Genomic DNA, 23,473 nt, shown 5'->3' with positions numbered 1-23,473 from the left:
TGGAAGGGAGGTTGGTTCGTGTGCGTGACGGTCTGGGCTGCCTCCACAACTCTGCAATTTCTTGCGATCGTGGACAGAGCTGTTCCCAAAACCGTGCTGTGATGAATCCCGGATAAAATGCTTTCCATGGGGCATGCGTAGAAGTTGGGGAGAGTTGTTGGGGACATGCTGAACCTCCTAAGCCTTCTCATGCTGGAGAAACTCAGCGGGCGAGGCAGCATCTATGGAGCGAAGGAAATAGGCAACGTTTCGGGTCAAAACCCTTCTTCAGGAAGTAGAGGCGTTGGTTTGCTTTCTTGGTCGTTGCTTCGATGTGGCTGATCTGGGACAAGTTGCTGGTGATATTAACTTGTAAGTGGACACTCGATGCCAGGGCAACTAGGACTCATGCAGCCTGGACAACTGGACAATGAACGCGGACTCATGCAACATGGACAACTGGACAAATCGTCAGTGCGTTCCCTGAAGCAGATACGTTGAAGAAGGGGAGGAGCCCCCCCTTGAACGTACAATCGCTGAAGGAGTGGAGGTGAGAGCCAGTGCTGTCATCACAGAACAGGACCTTGCCCTCGCCGTAGTCAAGGTATACGCCGATCATCTGGATCTTCTCCTGGGTGGCTGGGTGGATGGAGATCTGCTTGGAATTGGCGTCGTTGACCCTGAACACCTTCTGGTGGCACCCGATGGACCAGACCCCTCCCTCGGGTCTCAGTGTGGTCCTGGCCCTCTTCTCCGCATCGTTGGAGGCAACTCCCAGGTCCCATTCAGAGTTGCTGCCCACCTCCACCACCCAGTAGCACCGGCCAGAGGTGATCCCTTCCTCATCTCTGAGAGGTGGCTTCCCCATCACTGAGAGGACGGGCTCCGAAACCCCTCCGTCTACAGAAGTGATCGCCCGCCCCTTAACACAGCGCACCGTGACCAGGTCAGGTGATACCTGGAGCATCGGGTGGGCAGTGTTGGGGTCCAGGGTCACAGCAACTGAAAGAGTCAACAGAGGTGGCGTTCAGGTTAAGGACATAGAAACAGTGACAGTAGGTGCAGGAGGAGGCTGGGACTATCACAACATTTCCAAGTCATTAGACAGGTACATGATTAGGACAAGTTTAGATGGATCTGGGCCAAACACGGGCAGGTACTACTCAGTGTATGTGGGGCATGTGGGCAGGTGGGACTAGTGTAGAGGGAGTGCAGCGTAGGTTCACCAGGTTAATTCCCGGGATGGCGGGACTGTCATATGCTGATAGAATGGAGCGGCTGGGCTTGTACACTCTGGAGTTTAAAAGGATGAGAGGGTATCTTATTGAAACATACAAGATTATTCAAGGTTTGGACATGCGAGAGGCAGGAAACATATTCCCGATGTTGGGGGAGTCCAGAACCAGGGGCCACAGTTTAAGAATAAGGAGTAAGCCATTTAGAACGGAGACTAGGAAACACTTTTTCACCCAGAGAGTTGTGAGTCTGTGGAATTCTCTGCCTCAGAGGGTGGTGGAGTCCGGTTCTCTGGATACTTTCAACAGAGAGCTAGATAGGGCTCTTAAAGATAGTGGAGTCATGGGATATGGGGAGAAGGCAGCAACGGGGTACTAATTGTGGATGATCAGCCGTGATCACATTGAATGGCGGTGCTGGTTTGAAGGGCTGAATGGTCTACTCCTGCACCTATTGTCTATTGACATGTGGGACAGTGTGGGCAGGTAGTACTTAGTGGAGGTGGGGCATGTGGATCAGTGTGGGCAGGTACTACTTAGTGGAGGTGGGGCATGTGGATCAGTGTGGGCAGGTGGGACTAGCGTAGAATGGACATGTGGGTCAGCATGGGCAAGTTGGACCGAAGGGCCTGTTTCTGTGCTGTCTGACTCTATAAAAGTCACTAAAACAGTTGAGCAGAAACTCGGTGAGCAGAAGATCTTACCAGCCGCGTTTCTGATTCTGTCCATGCCTGAAAATGCAAGGAAGAAGGGTTCATGTTAATGAATTCAATGTGATTACAATGTGTAAACACCTGTCGGCAGGTATGCCGTGTCTTTGACCATGAGGTCTAACAGCACGAATCCTGAAACTTACCAGCTGTGGGGAGAATCCGAATCCTTCCTGAAACACAAGAGACCAATTATTAGAGGATTGACACAAAAAGCTGGGTGAGGCAGCATCTGTGGAGAACATGGATAGGTGATGTTTCACAGAGTGCTGGAGTAACTCAGCGGGTCAGGCAGCATCTGTGGAAAACTTGGATCGGTAATGTTTTACAAAGTGCTGGAGTAACTCAGCGGGACAGGCAGCATCTCTGGAGAGAAGGAATGGGCGACGTTTCGGGTCGAGACCCTTCTTCAGGCCGGTTAGGGATAAGGGAAACGAGAGATATAGACGGTGATGTGGAGAGTTAAAGAACAATGGATGAAAGATATGCAAAATGTAACGATGATAAAGGAAACAGGCCATTGTTAGCTGGTTGCTGGGTGATAACAAGAAGCTGATGCGACGTGGGTGGGGGGAGGGGTTGGAGAGAGAGGGAATGCCGGGGCTATCTGAAGTGAGAGAAATCAATGTTCATACCACTGGGCTGTAAACTACCCAAGTGAAATATGAGCTGGGTTAGAGGGTCACACACACACACCCGCGCACACACACACACACACACACACACACACACACACACACACACACACACACACACACACACACACACACACACACACACAGACACACAGACACACACACACACACACACACACATACACACACACACACACACACACAGACACACACACATACACACATACACACACACACACACACACACACACACACACAGACACACACACACACACACAGACACAGACACACACACACCCGCGCACACACCCGCGCACACACACACACACAGACACACACACACACACAGACACAGACACACACACACACACACACACACCCGCTCACACACACTTACACACACACACACACACACACACACACACACAGACACAGACACACACACACACACCCTCTCACACACACACACACACACACACATACACACACACCCACACCCAAAGACACAGACACATACACACACACACACACACCCGCGCACACACACGTACACACACACACACACACACACAGACACACACACACACACACACACACCCGCGCATACACAGACACACACACACCCGCGCACACACACAGACACACACACAGACACAGACACACACACACACACCCGCGCATACACAGACACACACACACCCGCGCACACACACAGACACACACACACACACACACACACACACACACACACACACACACGGGAGGAGAGAGGGAGAGGGACAGAGAGAGACAAACCATTGATCAGCATCTTACCCAGCTCATCATGTAATGTATCTGTAGCAAAACATAGAGACAGAGGTTACTCAGCGCCCTTCCCACCCCTTCCTTCCATCCCTTCCCTCTCTCCCCTCCCCCCCTCACCCCTCCCCTCTCTCCCCTCCCCTCTCTCCCCTCCCCTCTCTCCCCTCCAACCCGGGACCAGGGACGGGATCCGGACTCACGGAACAGGAGAGCCGGCTGCGACAAGGCTCCCCGGAAGCTCGGTACGGTTGGACATCGAGCGGATACAGCGAGGCCAATCCTATCTCGACTGGCCGAATGGCCACCTCCTGCACCTGTTGTCTATAAGTGTGAACCCTCAGCCTTGTGACAGGCGAGGGGGGGGGGAGGGGGGGGGGGGCTTCTCAGGAAACACAATGTTCTCGATGTTGGGGGAGTCCAGAACCAGGGGCCACACAGTTTAAGAATAAGGAGTAAGTCATTTAGAACAGAGACGAGGCAACACTTTTTCTCACAGAGAGTTGTGAGTCTGTGGAATTCTCTGCCTCAGAGGGCGGTGGAGGCCGGTTCTCTGGATGCTTTCAAGAGAGAGTTAGATAGGGCTCTTAAAGATAGCGGAGTCAGGGGATATGGGGAGAAGGCAGGAACGGGGTACTGATTGGGGATGATCACATTGAATGGCGGTGCTGGCTGGAAGGGCCCGAATGGCCTACTCCTGCGCCTATTGTCTATAACCTAGTAACCTGGGACGGAGAAATCATGGGGAGCCCTGGTTAGCATGGAGGGGTTGGGCCGAATGGCCTGTTTCCGCGGAAGGGAAGGATCACGTCTCGAGAGCTTCAGGGATAAACTCTGCGCTCTCTTCACAACAGAAAACAGAGGCCCCTTTACCCCCAAATTCGTGGAATCATTCAGTGCCCCCCCCCCTCCACCACACCTCCCCCCCCACAAGCCTTACCCAGTTCCTTCTTCAGAGCCTCTGAAAAAGATAGAAAGTAAAATTAATCGTGGCGCAGCGGTAGAGTTGCAGCCTCACAGCGCCGGTGACCCGGGTTCGATCCCGACTACGGGCGCTGTCTGTACGGAGTTTGCACGCTCTCCCCGTGATCTGCGTTGGTTTTCTCCGAGATCTTCGGTTTCCTCCCACACTCCAAAGACGTGCAGGTTTGTAGGTTAATTGGCTTGGTGTAAATTTAAATTGTCCCTAGTGTGTGTAGGAAAATGTTACTGTACGGGGATCGCTGGTCGGCGCGGACCCGGTGGGTCGAAGGGCCTGTTTCCGTGCTGTATCTCTAAACGAAAACATGATTACAATCGAGCCATTTACAATGTACAGAAGCTTGATAATAGAATAATGTTTAGTGCAATAGACAATAGGTGCAGGAGTAGGCCATTCGGCCCCTCGAGAACTATATTCTGCACTCTGTATCTTCCCCTTTGCTCTACGTTGGACTTGAGTTTGACTAAATTATACTCATGGAGACACAAGGAACTGCAGATGCCAGTTTACCAAGGAAATACACAGAGTGCTGGAGTAACTCAGCGGGTCAGGCGGCATCTGTGGAGAACATGGATAGGTGACGTTTCACAGAGTGCTGGAGTAACTCAGCGGGTCAGGCAGCATCTGTGGAGAACATGGATAGGTGACGTTTCACAGAGTGCTGGAGTAACTCAGCGGGTCAGGCAGCATCTGTGGAGAACGTGGATAGGTGACGTTTCACAGAGTGCTGGAGTAACTCAGCGGGTCAGGCAGCATCTGTGGAGAACGTGGATAGGTGACCTTTCACAGAGTGCAGGAGTAACTCAGCGGGTCAGGCAGCATCTGTGGACAACATGGATAGGTGAGGTTTCACAGAGTGCTGGAGTAACTCAGCGGGTCAGGCAGCATATGTGGAGAACATGGATAGGTGACGTTTCACAGAGTGCTGGAGTAACTCAGCGGGTCAGGCAGCATCTGTGGAGAACGTGGATAGGTGACGTTTCACAGAGTGCTGGAGTAACTCAGCGGGTCAGGCAGCATCTGTGGAGAACGTGGATAGGTGACGTTTCACAGAGTGCTGGAGTAACTCAGCGGGTCAGGCAGCATCTGTGGAGAACGTGGATAGGTGACCTTTCACAGAGTGCTGGAGTAACTCAGCGGGTCAGGCAGCATCTGTGGAGAACATGGATAGGTGACGTTTCACAGAGTGCTGGAGTAACTCAGCGGGTCAGGCAGCATCTGTGGAGAACATGGATAGGTGACGTTTCAGGTCAGGACCATTCTTCAGCATTAAATGTTGGTCTGATACCACACACAGGGTCCCGAAGAACAAATTAAAATCAACGTGAAGTTACTCACCTTGCTTCATCTGCAGACGCTGGTATTCTATATCATGGGGGGAGGAGAGGAGAGAGACAGAGAGAGAGTCACCATCACTGAGATCCCCAAACACCGACATTCCCAGATTCCCAGAGCTCCTGCGATCCACCCTTCCCGTTCCAGCATTCCGATTCTCTGGAACACTGGGGCGGCACGGTGGAGCAACGGTAGAGTTGCTGCCTTACAGCGCCAGAGACCCGGGTTCCATCCAGACTACGGTTGCTGTCTGTACGGAGTTTGCACGTTCTCCCCGTGACCTGCGTGGGTTTTCTCCGAAATCTTCGATTTCTTTCCACACTCCAGAGACGAGCAGGTTTGTAGGTTAATTGGCCTTGGTGAATGTAAAAATTGTCCCTAGTGTGTGTAGGATAGTGTTAGTGTGCGGGGATCGCTGGTCGGCGCGGACCCGGTGGGCTGAAGGGCTTGATTCCGCGCTGTATCTCTAAACTTAGCTAAACTAGCAGAAGCCTTTCACTGTAACCATATAACCATATAACAATTACAGCACGGAAACAGGCCATCTCGACCCCTCTAGTCCGTGCCGAACACATAATCTCCCCTAGTCCCATATACCTGCGCTCAGACCATAACCCTCCATTCCTTTCCCATCCATATAACTATCCAATTTATTTTTAAATGATAAAAACGAACCTGCCTCCACCACCTTCACTGGAAGCTCATTCCACACAGCTACCACTCTCTGAGTAAAGAAGTTCCCCCTCATGTTACCCCTAAACTTCAGTCCCTTAATTCTCAAGTCATGTCCCCTTGTTTGAATCTTCCCTACTCTCAGTGGGAAAAGCTTTTCCACGTCAACTCTGTCTATCCCTCTCATCATTTTAAAAACCTCTATCAAGTCCCCCCTTAACCTTCTGCGCTCCAAAGAATAAAGCCCTAACTTGTTCAACCTTTCTCTGTAACTTAGTTGCTGAAACCCAGGCAACATTCTAGTAAATTTCCTCTGTACTCTCTCTATTTTGTTGACATCCTTCCTATAATTAGGCGACCAAAATTGTACACCATACTCCAGAATTGGCCTCACCAATGCCTTGTACAATTTTAACATTACATCCCAACTTCTATACTCAATGCTCTGATTTATAAAGGCCAGCACACCAAAAGCTTTCTTTACCACCCTATCTACATGAGATTCCACTTTCATGGAACTGTGCACAGTTATTCCCAGATCCCTCTGTTCACCTACATTCTTCAATTCCCTACCATTTACCATGTACGTCCTATTTTGATTTGTCCTGCCAAGATGTAGCACCTCACACTTATCAGCATTAAACTCCATCTGCCATCTTTCAGCCCACTCTTCCAACTGGCATAAATCTCTCTGTAGACTTTGAAACTCTACTTCATTACCCGCAACCCCACCTATCTTAGTATCATCTGCATACTTACTAATCCAATTTACCACACCATCGTCCAGATCATTGATGTACATGACAAACAACAGTGGACCCAACACAGATCCCTGTGGCACCCCACTCGTCACTGGCCTCCAACCTGACAAACAACCATCCACCATTACTCTCTGGCATCTCCCATTCAGCCACTGTTGAATCCATCTTGCTACTCCACCATTAATACCCAACCATTGAACCTTCTTAACCAACCTTCCATGAGGAACCTTGTCAAAGGCCTTACTGAAGTCCATATACACAACATCCACTGCTTTACCCTCATCAATTTCCCGAGTAACATCTTCAGAAAATTCAAGAAGATTAGTTAAACATGACCTTCCGGGCACAAATCCATGTTGACTGTTCCTAATCAGACCCTGTTTATCCAGATGCTTATATATATTATCTCTAAGTATTCTTTCCATTAATTTGCCCACCACTGACGTCAAACTAACAGGTCTATAATTGCTAGGTTTACTCTTAGACCCCTTTTTAAACAATGGAACAACATGCACTGTACCTCGGTACACGTGACAATAATCTATACTAAGCCAAGCCAAGCTGAACTTGGCTGCGGGTCAGGCAGCAGCCGAGGAGGTCGACTGACCGACCCAGTTTCGGGTCGGGACCTTGCCTAGCTTTGGGGGGTCGTGGCCAGGATGGGACCCTCCGCACTACAGGGGAGTGTGTGGGGGCAGAGGGTGGATGGGGCAAGGAGAGAGAGAGACGAGGGAGGGGGGGGGGAGGTGGGTGAGGGAGGGGGGAGTTGGAAGGGGCGAGTGAGGGGGGGAAGCAGGGGGACGGACTCGGGCCCTTGCCCTGACCCACCAGGAGGAGGCGATGATGAGAGGAGGCATTGCCAAACTTACCGCTGCTTGTCGGCCGCTTCTCCAGATCTGCCGGAGGAAAGGGATAGCATCGCCGTCAGCGGGGCCGAGTGGCCATGCACATCAAACGCTCTAACCCTCACCCCCCCCCCCTCTCCCCCAGAACAATGACCCACCATCTTCTCCCCCATCCCCCCCTTCCACATCTCTATCTCTCTGCTCATCCCTGCTTCGACCATTGACTTTCTTCACTGCCTACTGTACCTGCATGCTTACTTTCAGTGACCGGTGTACAAGGACCCCCAGATCCCATTGTATTTCCTCTTTTCCCAACTTGACACCATTCAGATAATAATCTGCCTTCCTGTTTTTGCCACCAAAGTGGATACAAGCCCAGTCGCTCCATTCGTTGAGGATATGACAGTCCCGCCATCCCGGGAATTAACCTGGTGAACCTACGCTGGGCTCCCTCAATAGCAAGAATGTCCTTCCTCAAATTAGGGGACCAAAACTGCTCACAATACTCCAGGTACTGCATGCGTCAGGGTACTGCCGGGTCCGCAGGTATGTCCCTGCAGGTCAGTGCGGGAGAGGTTCCCGTGGGTACCTACCTCGTATGTGGCGCTGCAGCCAGCGGTTCAGGAGCCCCAGTCCAACAAGCGATGCCACGACGGCCAGGAAAATGACCACAAATCCGCCCATCCACTTGGACGTCCGAGGGAAGAACTCATCTGCAGGAGGCAGAAGCGAGTCAAAGGTCAGGAGTCAGGACATCCCCTGGGGTCACGCACCCCACCTTGCCCTCCCCTCATCCCTTCCCCCCCACCCCAGTACCCCCCTTCCCCCGCACCCCATCCATTGACTTGGCCACCTCTGCTGTCTGTGGCAATGAATTCAACAGATTCACCGTCCTCGGTCTGAAGAGATTCCTCCTCATCTCCTTCCTAAAGACACTTCCTTTAATTCTGAGGCTGTGACCCTCTAGTCCTAGACTCTCCCACCAGTGGAAACATCCTCTCCACATCCACTCCCTCTTCTTCCCTCTCCCATCAGGCAAAATTTACAGAAGTGTGAAAACGCACACCTCCAGATTCAGATACCGTTTCTTCCCAGCTGTTATCAGGCAACTGAATCATCCTACCACAGCCAGAGAGCGGGTCCTGACCTCCCATCTAACTCATTGGTGACCCTCGAGCTATCTTTGATCAGACGTTACTGGCTTTACCTTGCACTAAAACATTATACCCTTATCATGTATCTGTACACTGTAAATGGCTCAATTGTAATCACGTATTGTCTTTCTGCTGAGTGGTTAGCATGCAACAAAAGATTATCAATGTACCTCGGTACACAATAGGCAATAGGTGCAGGAGTAGGTCATTCAGCCCTTCGAGCCAGCACCACCATTTACTGTGATCATGGCTGATCATCCCCAATCAGACCCTGTTCCTGCCTTCTCCCCATATCCCCTGACTCCACTATCTTTAAGAGCCCTATCTAACTATCTCTTGAAAGTATCCAGAGAACCGGCCTCCACCGCCCTCTGAGGCAGAGAATGCCACAGACTCACAATTCTCTGTGAGAAAAAATGTTTCCTCACCTCCGTTCTAAATGGCTTACTCCTTATTCTTAAACTGTGGCCCCTGGTTCTGGACTCCCCCAACATCGGGAACATGTTTCCTGTCTCTAGTGTGTCCAAACTGAAGAAGGGTTTTGGCCCGAAACGTTGCCTATTTCCTTCGCTCCATAGATGCTTCTGCACCCGCTGAGTTTCTCCAGCACTTTTGTCTACCTTCGATTTTCCAGCATCTGCAGTTCCTTCTTAAACCCTTAATAATCTTATATGTTTCAATAAGAACCCCTCTCATCCTTCTAAACTCTAGAGTGTACAAGCCTAGCTGCTCCATTCTCTCAGCATATGACAGTCCCGCCATCCCGGGAATTAACCTGGTGAACCTATGCTGCACTCCCTCAATAGCAAGAATGTCTTTCCTCAAATGTTGAGACCAAAACTGCACACAATACTCCAGGTGTGGTCTCACTAGGGCTATGTACAACTGCAGAATGACCTCTTTGCTCCTATACTCAACTCCTCTTGTTATAAAGGCCAACTTGCCATTCGCTTTCTTCACTGCCTGCTGTACCTGCATGCTTACTTTCATAGACTGATGAGCAAGGACCCCCTAGATCTCGTTGTACTTCCCCTTTTCTCAACGACGCCATTTAGATAGTAATCTGCCTTCCTGTTTTTGATACCAAAGTGGATAACCTCACATTTATCCACATTAAACTAATCTGCCATGCATCTGCCCACTCGCCCAACCAGTCCAAGTCACCCTGCATTCTCATAGCATCCTCCTCACAGTTCACACTGACACCCAGCTTTGTGTCATCTGCAAATTTGCTAATGTTACTTTGAATCCCTTCATCCAAATCATCAATAATCTTCCTTCCTGTTTTTGATACCTAAGTGGATAACCTCACATTGATCCCCATGTCCGACGGTGAGCTCTGACCTGGGACATGGAAGTTGGTGGAGACACTCTGCTTGGCGTCCGCTCCGGTTATCAGGCACTGGTAATCGCTGCCACTGTGGGTCGTCACCTCCACGATGCTCTTCACGCTGAAGAAACTCTTGGCGTTCTGCTCGCTCGTGGTTACGGGCTGCCGGGACACCTCCCCGCCGTGGCCCAGCCTCCACACCACCGTGGGCTGCGGGTACCAGCGCTGAGAGTCGCACACCAGCCGCACCCCATCCTCCGTGTACTCCAGCAGGTTGACGGAGGGGAGCTCGCCCAGACCTGTGGAGACAGCACCCATGGGTGGCCTGGGTCAGGCAGCGGGGGGGGGGGGGGGGGGGGGGGCGCGGAGAGGGGAATTCCTATGGGTGCCCTGGGTCAGGCTGGGAGGGGCGTACCAACCTCCCATTGGCCAGTTGGAGAGAAAAAAACAGCACCCAAGGGTGGCAATAGGAAGGTTGCACGGCAGTCGGGTCTGTTTTAAAATCGCCCATGGTTCTCAAGTGGGTTTTACACAAAATGAAAACGCCTCTGAAGCAAACTTTTACAGCCAGATTGATCACTTCTGAGACTTTTTAGATACCAAAGGAATCAAGAAAAAACACAAATAATGCCTTCTGCAGTGAGCAAAGGCGATAATTCCCAATATTTCCGATCTCGATATCTGCACGGCCAATGTTCACCAAGCACTTTAGCTGTTGTTGTCCCTTCAGCTCTCGCTTCTCTATACCTTCATTTCGCTTCACGTTTGGAATTCTAAAGTTGGGTATGTGTCTCTCGCGGTTTTTAAAAGGTAGGAAAGTACGCGTTTCGTGTATTAACAACATATACCGGAAGCTGCGATGTCCTCCAGATGGTTTGAGCGGCTCCGTGAGTCAAGCCCTGTGGCCCAGTGACCTTACCCCTATAGGCAATAGGTGCAGGAGTAGCCATTCAGCCCTTTGAGCCAGCACCGCCATTTGATCATGGCTGATCATCCCCAATCAGTACCCCGTGGCTGCTTTTTCCCCATATCTCTTGACTCCTTTAGCCCTAAGAGCTAAATCTAACTCTCTCTTGAAAACATCCAGTGAATTGGCCTCCACCGCCTTCTGCGGCAGAGAATTCCACAGATTCACAACTCTGCAGGTGAAGAAGTTTTAACCACATCTCAGTCCTAAATGGCCGACCCCTTATTCTTAACCTGATTCTATTTTTGTAAACCAGCGCTCGCTGTCCTTCCCACCCTAGCGCGGACCAGGCAGAGTGGAGACCAAACGCGGACCCGGCAGAGTGGAGGCCAAACGCGGACCTGGCAATGAAGATCAAACGCGGACCCGGCAGAGTGGAGGCCAAACGCGGACCCGGCAGAGTGAAGATCAAACGCGGACCCGGCAGAGTGAAGATCAAACGCGGACCCGGCAGAGTGAAGATCAAACGTGGACCCGGCATTGTGGAGATCGAGCGCGGACCTGGGGGAGATACGCTGCCCCCATCGCTCTTGGTTCACCCTACACGGTCCGCCATGTAGTTTCCTGTACACTGTCCGCCCTATTGGGTCCGCATTCCGTTGCCAGCGTCGTCCCCGCTTCGCTTTAATTAAGCGTGCGCACTCTTAGTTCCGTTTCCACGCGATGGACCCTACACGGTCCGCTTACAGATTCAGATACAGGTACACATTGGTCAGCTTGAGTTTCACCCCGCACCAGAGAGACGGGAGGGAGGGAGGGGGGAGGGGGGAGGGAATCCCACAGCTATTTACAATATATATTAATGATCTGGATGAGGGAATTGAAGGCAATATCTCCAAGTTTGCGGATGACACTAAGCTGGGGGGCAGTGTTAGCTGTGAGGAGGATGCTAGGAGACTGCAAGGTGACTTGGATAGGCTGGGTGAGTGGGCAAATGTTTGGCAGATGCAGTATAATGTGGATAAATGTGAGGTTATCCATTTTGGTGGCAAAAACAGGAAAGCAGACTATTATCTAAATGGTGGCCGACTAGGAAAAGGGGAGATGCAGCGAGACCTGGGTGTCATGGTACACCAGTCATTGAAAGTAGGCATGCAGGTGCAGCAGGCAGTGAAGAAAGCGAATGGTATGTTAGCTTTCATAGCAAAAGGATTTGAGTATAGGAGCAGGGAGGTTCTACTGCAGTTGTACAGGGTCTTGGTGAGACCACACCTGGAGTATTGCGTACAGTTTTGGTCTCCAAATCTGAGGAAGGACATTATTGCCATAGAGGGAGTGCAGAGAAGGTTCACCAGACTGATTCCTGGGATGTCAGGACTGTCTTATGAAGAAAGACTGGATAGACTTGATTTATACTCTCTAGAATTTAGGAGATTGAGAGGGGATCTTATAGAAACTTACAAAATTCTTAAGGGGTTGGACAGGCTAGATGCAGGAAGATTGCTCCCGATGTTGGGGAAGTCCAGGACAAGGGGTCACAGCTAAAGATAAGGGGGAAATCCTTTAAAACCGAGATGAGAAGAACTTTTTTCACACAGAGAGTGGTGAATCTCTGGAACTCCCTGCCACAGAGGGTAGTCGAGGCCAGTTCATTGGCTATATTTAAGAGGGAGTTAGATGTGGCCCTTATGGCTAAGGGGATCAGAGGGTATGGAGAGAAGGCAGGTACGGGATACTGAGTTGGATGATCAGCCATGATCATATTGAATGGCGGTGCAGGCTCGAAGGGCCGAATGGCCTACTCCTGCACCTAATTTCTATGTTTCTATGTTTCTATGGAAGGGAGAGGGGAGGGAAGGGAGAGGGAAGGGGGGGGGAATGCTGTAGATGCTGGAATATACCAGTTTTGGACAAGCAGGTTGATTTCAGTATTTTTTTGCATTGTCAATAAACTTTGAGATAAATGTAAGTTACAGACTATAGACAATAGGTTATTCAGCCCTTCGAGCCAATGTGATCATGGCTGATCATCCCCAATCAGTACCCCGTTCCTGCCTTCTCCCCATATCCCCTGACTCCGCTATCTTTAAGAGCCCTATCTAGCTCTCTCTTGAAAGCATCCAGTGAACCTGCCTCCACCGCCCTCTGAGGCAGAGAATTCCATAGACTGACAACTCTCTGGGTGAAAATGTGTTACCTCATCTCCGTTCTAAATGGCTGACCCCTTATTCTTAAACTGTGTGGCCCCTGGTTCCGGACTCCCCCTACATTGAGAACATGTTTCCTGCCTCTAACGTGTCCAAACCCTTAATAATCTTATATGTTTCAATAAGATGCCCTCTCATCCTTCTAAACTCCAGAGTGTACAAGCCCAGCTGCTCCATTCTCTCAGCATATGACAGTCCCGCCATCCCGTACACGTGATAGATGTGGCCCGCCATCCGCTCACAGACATGCGTCCCGGCCCCAATGCAGAACAAGGTTGCCCACCCCTGATCTAAGGAAAGACAATGAAGCAAAGATAAACAGGAATCCTTCGACACAAGCCATGCCAACCAAATGGGCACATCTAAAGTGTAACGTTGTTCTGGAGAGGAATTTTTGAAATTTTTTCGAAAACACTAAAAATAAAATAGGACCCCGACACGGAACTGATCACTCTAGGTACTTCAGAAGCCTGTTCTGAGCTATCAATATTTCAAAAACGTTTATATTTAAGAGGGAGTTAGATGTGGCCCTTGTGGCTAAAGGGATCAGGGGGTATGGAGAGTAGGCAGGTACAGGATACTGAGTTGGATGATCAGCCATGATCATTTTGAAGGCTCGAAGGGCCGAATGGCCTACTCCTACACCTATTTTCTATGTTTCTATGTTTCCTTAAATATGGCCTGATAACGGCGAAAAAAACCGAATACTTAACAGTCCCTACTGTGAAGATGTGGATTTCAAACATGTCCGAGACGCTACATCTTGAAAATATTAGACTTGTCTTGGCAGAAAAACCCAGATCAGTTTTCCAAAACATGGACACCATTCATTGATTTAATACAAGGATAGTATGGTGCAACACAACTTTGGATTTAAATCTAATTACGGGTTGGGTGAGGCGGGTGGGGAGGGATATCTCCACTTTTTTCTCTCTTTTTCTTTTTGTCCTTTTATTTTTTCTCTACTCCTCTCTTCTTTCTTTCTTTTACTCAATCTTTGGCTAAACCACTTTGGTCGTCTAGGGGTCCTAACCTTTCACATCTCACTTATTCTCATTCTTGCTTTTTCCCCTTTCTTTTCTTCCAATTTAAAGCTAAAAAGTTAATTTTTATTTATTATTATTATTATTTTTTAAATTAGAAGCAGTGTACAAAAGTATAAACCGCGGCATATGACATAGTACAGTTGTTGTACAGCTCCAATTTTATTGTTTAGCTAAAGATGAGAAAGAAGAGGAGAGAAAAAGCAAGAGAGAGAGAGAAAGTGGATGTGCAAGGATAGAACCTCTAGACTACCACATTGGTGTAGACAAAGAGTGAGTAAGTAAAATAAATAAGAAAGACGTAGAGAAATAAAAAGATAAAAACAGAAAGGAAAACAAAAAGTGATGATATACCTGCTTCGTAACCCTCCCCACCCATCACCCAACTCGTAATTTGATTTAATTCCAAAATTATGTTGCACCATTCAAAGTTAAACTTGAAGATGTACAATAACTGTATAATTTTATCTGCCGGTGGTTCTATTTTTGTACATTTGCTTCTAATAATTTGCAGCGAGACCTGGGTGTCATGGTACACCAGTCATTGAAAGTAGGCATGCAGGTGCAGCAGGCAGTGAAGAAAGCGAATGGTATGTTAGCATTCATAGCAAAAGGATTTGAGTATAGGAGCAGGGAGGTTCTACTGATGAAGCTGAATTTTAGTTAAAATATAAGAAGATATTAAATTGGCTTCTGGGCTAGCTTACATCTTATATTTAGTCTCAAATTAGGCTTGCCTCAGGTTTCGGGTGTGTGGGATAATAAATCCTATAACATTGTCTCCCAAGTGAGGAAGTGACAGAGAAAGAAACAGCTAGTCACATCTTTGAAGTAAGACGCCATAAACCAAATGGCCTATGTTTATGAAGGACCAAATGACAGAGAGGGAGCAGCGAAAGAGCTAGGGTGATCTCTGTGAAGATAAAATGTCGTAAACCAAATGGCCAATGTTATCTTGTACTATGTAAACAAAAGGCCTTTGATGTGATGCATTCTGTGGAAACCTTTTCCTGTACCTCTGACCATGACTAATGTCTGTGAAATGTGCTAAGGGGACAAAAAAACCCTATTTAAGGCAATGTAATTCTGTTGTTCAGAGTAGGTGAACGGAGGACGGTCAAGTGTCTGTATTGGTCACTTGACTGGAGTTCTCCCTCCCTTCCATCGGCCGATAATAAGTAAAGTTGTGAACTGGTCTACCAAACAGTTTGTGTGGTGTCTGTTTATTAAGAAGCGAACCTGGTTTAGTAGTTAAGAAAGTAGCATTTTCACTACTGCAGGTGTACAGGGCCTTGGTGAGACCACACCTGGAATATTGCGTACAGTTTTGGTCTCCAAATCTGAGGAAGGACATTCTTGCCATAGAGGGAGTACAGAGAAGGTTCACCAGACTGATTCCTGGGATGGCAGGACTTTCATATGAAGAAAGACTGGATAGACTCGGCTTGTACTCGCTAGAATTTAGAAGATTGAGGGGGGATCTTATAGAAACTTACAGAATTCTTAAGGGGTTGGACAGGCTAGATGCAGGAAGATTATTCCCGATGTTGGGACAGTCTAGAACAAGGGGTCACAGTTTAAGGATAAGGGGGAAGTCTTTTAGGACCGAGATGATTTTTTTTTCACACAGAGAGTGGTGAATCTGTGGAATTCTCTGCCACAGAAGGTAGTTGAGGCCACAGTTCATTGGCTATATTTAAGAAAGAGTTAGATGTGGCCCTTGTGGCAAAGGGGATCCGGGGGTATGGAGAGAAGGCAGGGATGGGATACTGAGTTCGATAATCAGCCATGATCATATTGAATGGCGGTGCAGGCTCGAAGGGCCGAATGGCCTACTTTCTGCACCTATTTTCTATGTTTCTATGAATAAAAATAAAAAAAGTTTTAAAAATGAGATAAAGTGTAACGTATTGATAACTCACTCAGTACGCCAAGTTTGACACTGGAATCGTGGTTGAGGTTGGACTCGAACTCCACGAAGCAGTTGAAGATGCCTCGGTCCAACAGGTGGACATTCTGCAGCAACAGCGAGACGTTACCCTGGGCAAAGTTTTTGCTGAACAGGTGGGTCCTGCCCTGGAAGCTGGCGTCCTGCTGGTCATTCTCATCCTGCCCGAAGCGGTAGAGGTGAACCAGCGCTCCCTCCTTAGTCCAACGTATCTCCTTCATCTTCATCTGCAAGACTGGCGTCACCTGGCATTCCAGCACCACCTGGGAACCCACCTGTACCTGGATCAGGTAGCTGGAGCAGATCACCTTGAACCCGTCTGAATGAATGAATGAATGAATACGTTTATTGGCCAAGTATTCACATACAAGGAATTTGCCTTGGTGCTCCGCCCCGCAAATAACAGCACCACATACAGTCACAATTAAGAATGACGCATAAAACATTAAACATTAATAATAAAACATTTGAGGGAGCCCAGCGTAGGTTCACCAGGTTAATTCACCAGGATGATGGTGTGGTAAATTGGATTAGTTGGTATGCAGATGATACTAAGATAGGTGGTGTTGTGGATAATGAAGTAGAGTTTCAAAGTCTACAGAGAGATTTATGCCAGTTGGAAGAATGGGCTGAAAGATGACAGATGGAGTTTAATGCTGATAAGTGTGAGGTGCTACATCTTGGCAGGACAAATCAAAATAGGACGTACATGGTAAATGGTAGGGAATTGAAGAATGCAGGTGAACAGAGGGATCGGGGAATAACTGTGCACAGTTCCCTGAAAGTGGAATCTCATATAGATAGGGTGGTAAAGAAAACTTTTGGTGTGCTGGCCTTTATAAATCAGAGCATTGAGTATAGAAGTTGGGATGTAATGTTAAAATTGTACAAGGCATTGGTGAGGCCAATTCTGGAGTATGATGTACAATTTTGGTCGCCTAATTATAGGAAGGATGTCAACAAAATAGAGAGAGTACAGAGGAGATTTACTAGAATGTTGCCTGGGTTTCAGCAACTAAGTTACAGAGAAAGGTTAAACAAGTTAGGGCTTTATTCTTTGGAGCGCAGAAAGTTAAGGGGGGACTTGATAGAGGTCTTTAAAATGATGAGAGGGATAGACAGAGTTGACGTGGATAAGCTTTTCCCACTGAGAGTAGGGAAGATTCAAACAAGGGGACATGACTTGAGAATTAAGGGACAGAAGTTTAGGGGTAACATGAGGGGGAACTTCTTTACTCAGAGAGTGGTGGCTGTGTGGAATGAGCTTCCAGTGAAGGTGGTGGAGGCAGGTTCGTTTTTATCATTTAAAAATAAATTGGATAGTTATATGGACGGGAAGGGAATGGAGGGTTATGGTCTGAGCGCAGGTATATGGGACTAGGGGAGAATACGTGTTCGGCACGGACTAGAAGGGTCGAGATGGCCTGTTTCCGTGCTGTAATTGTTATATGGTTATATGGTTATAATTCCCAGGATGGCGGGACTGTCATATGCTGAGAGAATGGAGCGGCTGGGCTTGTACACTCTGGAGTTTACAAGGGTGAGAGGAGATCTCATTGAAACATATAAGATTATTAAGGGTTTGGACACGCTAGAGGCAGGAAACGTGTTCCCGATGTTGGGGGAGTCCAGAACCAGGGGCCACACAGTTTAAGAATAAGGAGTAAGCCATTTAGAACGGAGACAAGGAAAAACGTTTTCGCACAGAGAGTGGTGAGTCTGTGGAATTCTCTGCCTCAAGAGGGCAGTGGAGGCCGGTTCTCTGGATACTTTCAAGAGAGAGCCAGATAGGGCTCTTAAAAATAGCGGAGTCATGAGGATATGGGGAGAAGGCAGGAATGGGGTACTGATTGGGGATGATCAGCCATGATCACATTGAATGGCGATGCTGGCTCGAAGGGCCGAATGGCCTCCTCCTGCACCTATTGTCTATTGTAACATTATAGTTTAAACATGTGAATTAAATATAATTCCAGAGCAAAAGGAGGTTAGAGACATTTGGTTATTGAGTAGAGCAACTACTCGTGTCTGGCTGTGGCAGCTTTGACAGTCCGGAGTCGCCTTCCAGAGGGAAGTGATTCAAAGAGTTTGTGGCCAGGGTGAGAGGGGTCAGAGATGATCTTGCCCGCTCGCTTCCTGGCCCTTGCAGTGTACAGTTCATCAATGGAGGGAAGGTTGCAGCCAACAACCTTCTCAGCTGTTCGGACGATTCGCTGCAGCCTCCAGGTGTCGTGCTTGGGGGCTGAGCCAAACCAGACCATGATGGAGAAGGTGAGGACAGACTCTACGATGGCCGTGTAGAATTGAACCATCATTGCCTGTGGCAGATTGTGCTTCCTCAGCTGCCGTAGGAAGTACATCCACCGTTGGGCCTTTTTGACTGTGGAGTCGATGGTCGCCCCCCACTTAAGGCAGCAAATTGTGAATGCAGCCCAGACCTTCACACACACAAACCAACCTCCCTTCCACTGACCCCATCTACACCTTACGCTGCCTCGGCAAGGCCAGCAGCATCATCAAGGACCACTCTCACCCCGGTCACTCCCTCTTCTCCCCTCTCCCATGAGCAGTTGCGGGCCCCAGATCTGAGGAAGGATGTGCCGGCTCTGGAGAGGGTACAGAGGAGGTTTACAAGAATGATCCCAGGAATGAGTGGGTCGTTTGTCGGCACTGGGCCTGTACTCGCTGGAGTTTAGAAGAATGAGGGGGGACTTCATTGAAACTTACAGAATAGTGAAAGGCCTGGATAGCGTGGATATGGAGAGGATGTTTCCACCAGTGGGAGAGTCTAGGACCAGAGGTCACAGCCTCAGAATTAAAGGACGTTCCTTTAGGAAGGAGATGAGGAGGAATTTATTTACTCAGAGGGTGGTGAATCTGTGGGATTCTTTGCCACAGAAGGCTGTGGAGGCTACAAGTCAGTGGATATTTTAAGGCAGAGATAGATAGATAGATTGTTGATTTGTACGGGTGTCAGGGGTTATGGGGAGAACGCTTTTGTCACCTGTACTAATCAAGAATCTGTCGATTTCTGTTTTGAAAATAGACAATAGACAATAGGTGCAGGAGTAGGCCATTCGGCCCTTCGAGCCAGCACCACCATTCAATGTGATTAAGAAGGAACTGCAGATGCTGGAAAATCGAAGGTACACAAAAAAGCTGCAGAAACTCAGCGGGTGCAGCAGCATCTATGGAGCGAAGGAAATAGGCAACGTTTCGGGCCGAAACCCTTCTTCAGACTGATCTGGGGTGGGGGGGGCGGGGACAAGAAAGGAGACGGAACTGCAGATGCTGGAAAATCGCATTCAATGTGATCATGGCTGATCATCCACAATTAGTACCCCGTTCCTGCCTTCTCCCCATATCCCCTGACTCCACTATCTTTAAGAGCCCTATCTAGCTCTCTCTTGAAAGCATCCAGAGAACCGGCCTCCACCGCCCTCTGAGGCAGAGAGTTCCACAGACTCACCACTCTCTGTGTGAAAAAGTGTTTCCTCGTCTCCGATCTAAATGGCTTACCCCTTATTCTTAAACTGTGTGGCCCCTGGTTCTGGATTCCCCAACATCGGGAACATGTCTCCTGCCCCTAGCGTGTCCAAACCATTAACAATCTTATATGTTTCAATGAGATTCCCTCTCATCCTTCTAAACTCCAGAGTGTACAAGCACAGCCGCTCCATTCTCTCAGCATATGACAGTCCCGCCATCCCGGGAATTAACCTGGTGAACCTACGCTGCACTCCCTCAATAGCAAGAATGTCCTTCCTCAAATTAGGGGACCAAAACTGCACACAATACTCCAGGAATGAAGACCCCTCCCCAATTTCCCCATTGGGGAAGAAATGGGCGGAGGGTAGACTGGGGGGGAGGAAGATGGAGGCAGGAAGTGAAGGGGTGTTGGGTGATGGAGAAGGGGTGGGTTGATGGGGAGGGATCTGTGGTGGGGGGGTTAAAGAGGGGGCAAGGGGAGGGGTGAAGGGGGGGAGGGGAATTGGGGATCAGGAGGGGTGGGGGTTGGTGACTTTGTCGAGGAACTGCCCAACACGTTTGACGGCCAGTCTGAAGAAGAGTCTCGACCTGAAACGTCACCTATCCATGTTCTCCACAGATGCTGCCTGACCCGCTGAGTTACTCCAGCATCTTGTGTCTACATTCAGTGTAAACCAGTCTCTGCAGATGCGGCAATCAAACACGCCTCACCCCAGCCGTGCCACACGCGTGTGACCGGGGAACACAGGTGACCCTGCGTGACTCACCTGTCGCGTGCCAGGTGAAGCCGGCTAGAAGGACAAGCAGGAACTGCCAGGTGGCCATGGGCTGGCTCCGGCACGCTGCACCATCTGGAATAGACAATAGACAATAGACAATACACAATAGACAATAGACAATAGACAATAGACAATAGGTGCAGGAGGAGGCCATTCGGCCCTTCGAGCCAGCACCGCCATTCAATGTGATCATGGCTGATCATCCCCAATCAGTACCCCGTTCCTGCCTTCTCCCCGTATCCCCTGACTCCGCTATCTTTAAGAGCCCTATCTAGCTCTCCCTTGAAAGCATCCAGAGAACCGGCCTCCACCGCCTTCTGAGGCAGAGAATTCCACAGACTCACAACTCTCTGTGTGAAAAAGTGTTTCCTCGTCTCCGTTCTAAATGGCTTACTCCTTATTCTTAAACTGTGTGGCCCCTGATTCTGGACTCCCCCAACATCGGGAACATTTTTCCTGCGTCTAGCATGTCCAAACCCTTAATAATCTTATATGTTACAATGAGATACCCTCTCATCCTCCTAAACTCCAGAGTGTACAAGCCCAGCTGCTCCATTCTCTCAGCATATGACAGTCCCGCCATCCCGGGAATTAACCTGGTGAACCTACGCTGGGCTCCCTCAATAGCAAGAATGTCCTTCTTCAAATTAGGGGACCAAAACTGCACACAATACTCCAGGTGTGGTCTCACTAGGGCCCTGTACAAGTGCAGAAGGACCTCTTTGCTCCTATACTCAACTGCTCTTATTATGAAGGCCAACATGTCATTTGCTTTCTTCACTGCCTGCTGTACCTGCATGCTTACTTTCATAGGCTGATGAACAAGGACCCCCAGATCCCGTTGTACTTCCCCTTTTCCCAACTTGACACCATTTAGATAGTAATCTGCCTTCTTGTACTTGCCACCAAAGTGGATAACCTCACATTTATCCACATTAAACTGCATCTGCCCACTCCCCCAACTTGTCCAAGTCACCCTGCATCCTCATAGCATCCTCCTCACAGTTCACACTGCCACCCAGCTTTGTGTCATCTACAAATTTGCTAATGTTACTTTGAATCCCTTCATTGATGTATATTGTAAATAGCTGTGGTCCCAACACCGAGCCTTGCGGTACCCCACTAGTCACTGCTGGTCCCAGCACTGAGCCTTGAGGTACCCCACTAGTCACTGCTGGCCCCAGCACCGAGCCTTGAGGTTCCCCACTAGTCACTGCTGGTCCCAGCACCGAGCCTTGCGGTACCCCACTAGTCACTGCTGGCCCCAGCACCGAGCCTTGAGGTTCCCCACTAGTCACTGCTGGTCCCAGCACCGAGCCTTGCGGTACCCCACTAGTCACTGCTGGTCCCAGGGGGCTGAGGCAGGGGGGGACTAGTTGAGGCGGAGGGAGTGGAGGGTGGGGGCCGAGGGGGATAGCTGAGGCAGGGGGGGGGGGGGGTGACAGCCACAGACATGGACTATCGCAATATCTAAAAGAGGTTTAGACAGGTACATGTTAAATTGAGTGAAATGGTATCGTCGCTTTGAACTCAAGTTTCACTGTTCCTTAGTTGGTTAAGTGACAATGAACTTGAACTTGGCTAGGACAGGTTTAGAGGAATCTGGGTCAAACGCAGGCAGGTGGGACTAGTGTAGATGGGACTAGAGTAGATGGGGCGTGATGGTCGGGGTGGGCAGGTGGGACTAGTGTAGATGGGGCGTGATGGTCGGGGTGGGCAGGTGGGACTAGTGTAGATGGGACTAGAGTAGAGGGGGCGTGTTGGTCGGGGTGGGCAGGTGGGACTAGTGTAGATGGGACTAGAGTAGATGGGGGGTGATGGTCGGGGGGGGCAGGTGGGACTAGTGTAGATGGGGCGTGATGGTCGGGGTGGGCAGGTGGGACTAGTGTAGATGGGACTAGAGTAGATGGGGCGTGTTGGTCGGGGTGGGCAGGTGGGACTAGTGTAGATGGGACTAGAGTAGATGGGGCGTGTTGGTCGGGGTGGGCAGGTGGGACTAGTGTAGATGGGACTAGAGTAGATGGGGCGTGATGGTCGGGGTGGGCAGGTGGGACTAGTGTAGATGGGGCGTGATGGTCGGGGTGGGCAGGTGGGACTAGTGTAGATGGGGCGTGTTGGTCGGGGTGGGCAGGTGGGACTAGTGTAGATGGGGCGTGTTGGTCGGGGCGGGCAGGTGGGACTAGTGTAGATGGGGCGTGATGGTCGGGGTGGGCAGGTGGGACTAGTGTAGATGGGGCGTGTTGGTCGGGGCGGGCAGGTGGGACTAGTGTAGATGGGGCGTGATGGTCGGGGTGGGCAGGTGGGACTAGTGTAGATGGGGCGTGTTGGTCGGGGTGGGCAGGTGGGACTAGTGTGGGCAGGCGGGTTGGGGCCGAAGGGCCTGCATCCACGCTGTGTAATTGCAGACTGAGACGGGAGGGGGAAACGCAGCCTCTCTGGGCGTTGGCGGAGAGGCCGCTTCCTGGGTTATCGTGTGGTGAACGGGATTGGGACGGGGAATGGGACAGATCTGTCCGTGTCCACGACCCCTCTCACCCCCCCCCCCCCCCCCGGCCCCTCACTCACCCCCAAGTCGAGCTCCCATCGCCGTCGCCCCTCTCTCTCCCTATCTCTGTCCCCCCTCTCCCTCGCGATTTCTCGCCGTCTTTAGTTTCACTTTGCAAG

At 49.8% G+C, this 23,473-nt stretch overlaps 1 protein-coding gene across 1 annotated transcript; it reads right to left on the bottom strand.

Moving 5' to 3' along the window:
- Positions 1–316: 316 nt before the first annotated feature.
- On the bottom strand, positions 317–23,473 carry LOC116989894 (butyrophilin subfamily 1 member A1-like). The gene is made up of 12 exons (XM_033047449.1): positions 23,375–23,473; positions 20,798–20,881; positions 16,516–16,860; positions 10,451–10,735; positions 8,546–8,665; positions 7,977–8,003; positions 5,678–5,704; positions 4,298–4,318; positions 3,373–3,393; positions 2,071–2,097; positions 1,919–1,945; positions 317–981 (listed from the first exon to the last, which is right to left on the bottom strand). Exons 1-12 carry the CDS (start codon positions 23,391–23,393, stop codon positions 422–424), a joined length of 1,563 nt encoding a protein of 520 aa, XP_032903340.1. The 5' UTR covers positions 23,394–23,473; the 3' UTR covers positions 317–421.

Source organism: Amblyraja radiata, chromosome 30 (assembly GCF_010909765.2).
Source record: "Amblyraja radiata isolate CabotCenter1 chromosome 30, sAmbRad1.1.pri, whole genome shotgun sequence".
NCBI classification, from domain to species: domain Eukaryota; kingdom Metazoa; phylum Chordata; class Chondrichthyes; order Rajiformes; family Rajidae; genus Amblyraja; species Amblyraja radiata.
This window is presented reverse-complemented; position numbering and strand designations above follow the sequence as displayed.

Bases quoted from the DNA above. Each gene is read 5' to 3' on its own strand.
- LOC116989894 (XM_033047449.1), bottom strand. The intron at 16,861-20,797 runs GTGAGTCACGCA...TCATTCATTCAG, and splicing joins CTTCACCTGGCACGCGACAG to ACGGGTTCAAGGTGATCTGC. The intron at 8,666-10,450 runs GTCAGAGCTCAC...TGCCTCCTGCAG, and splicing joins CACCAACTTCCATGTCCCAG to ATGAGTTCTTCCCTCGGACG.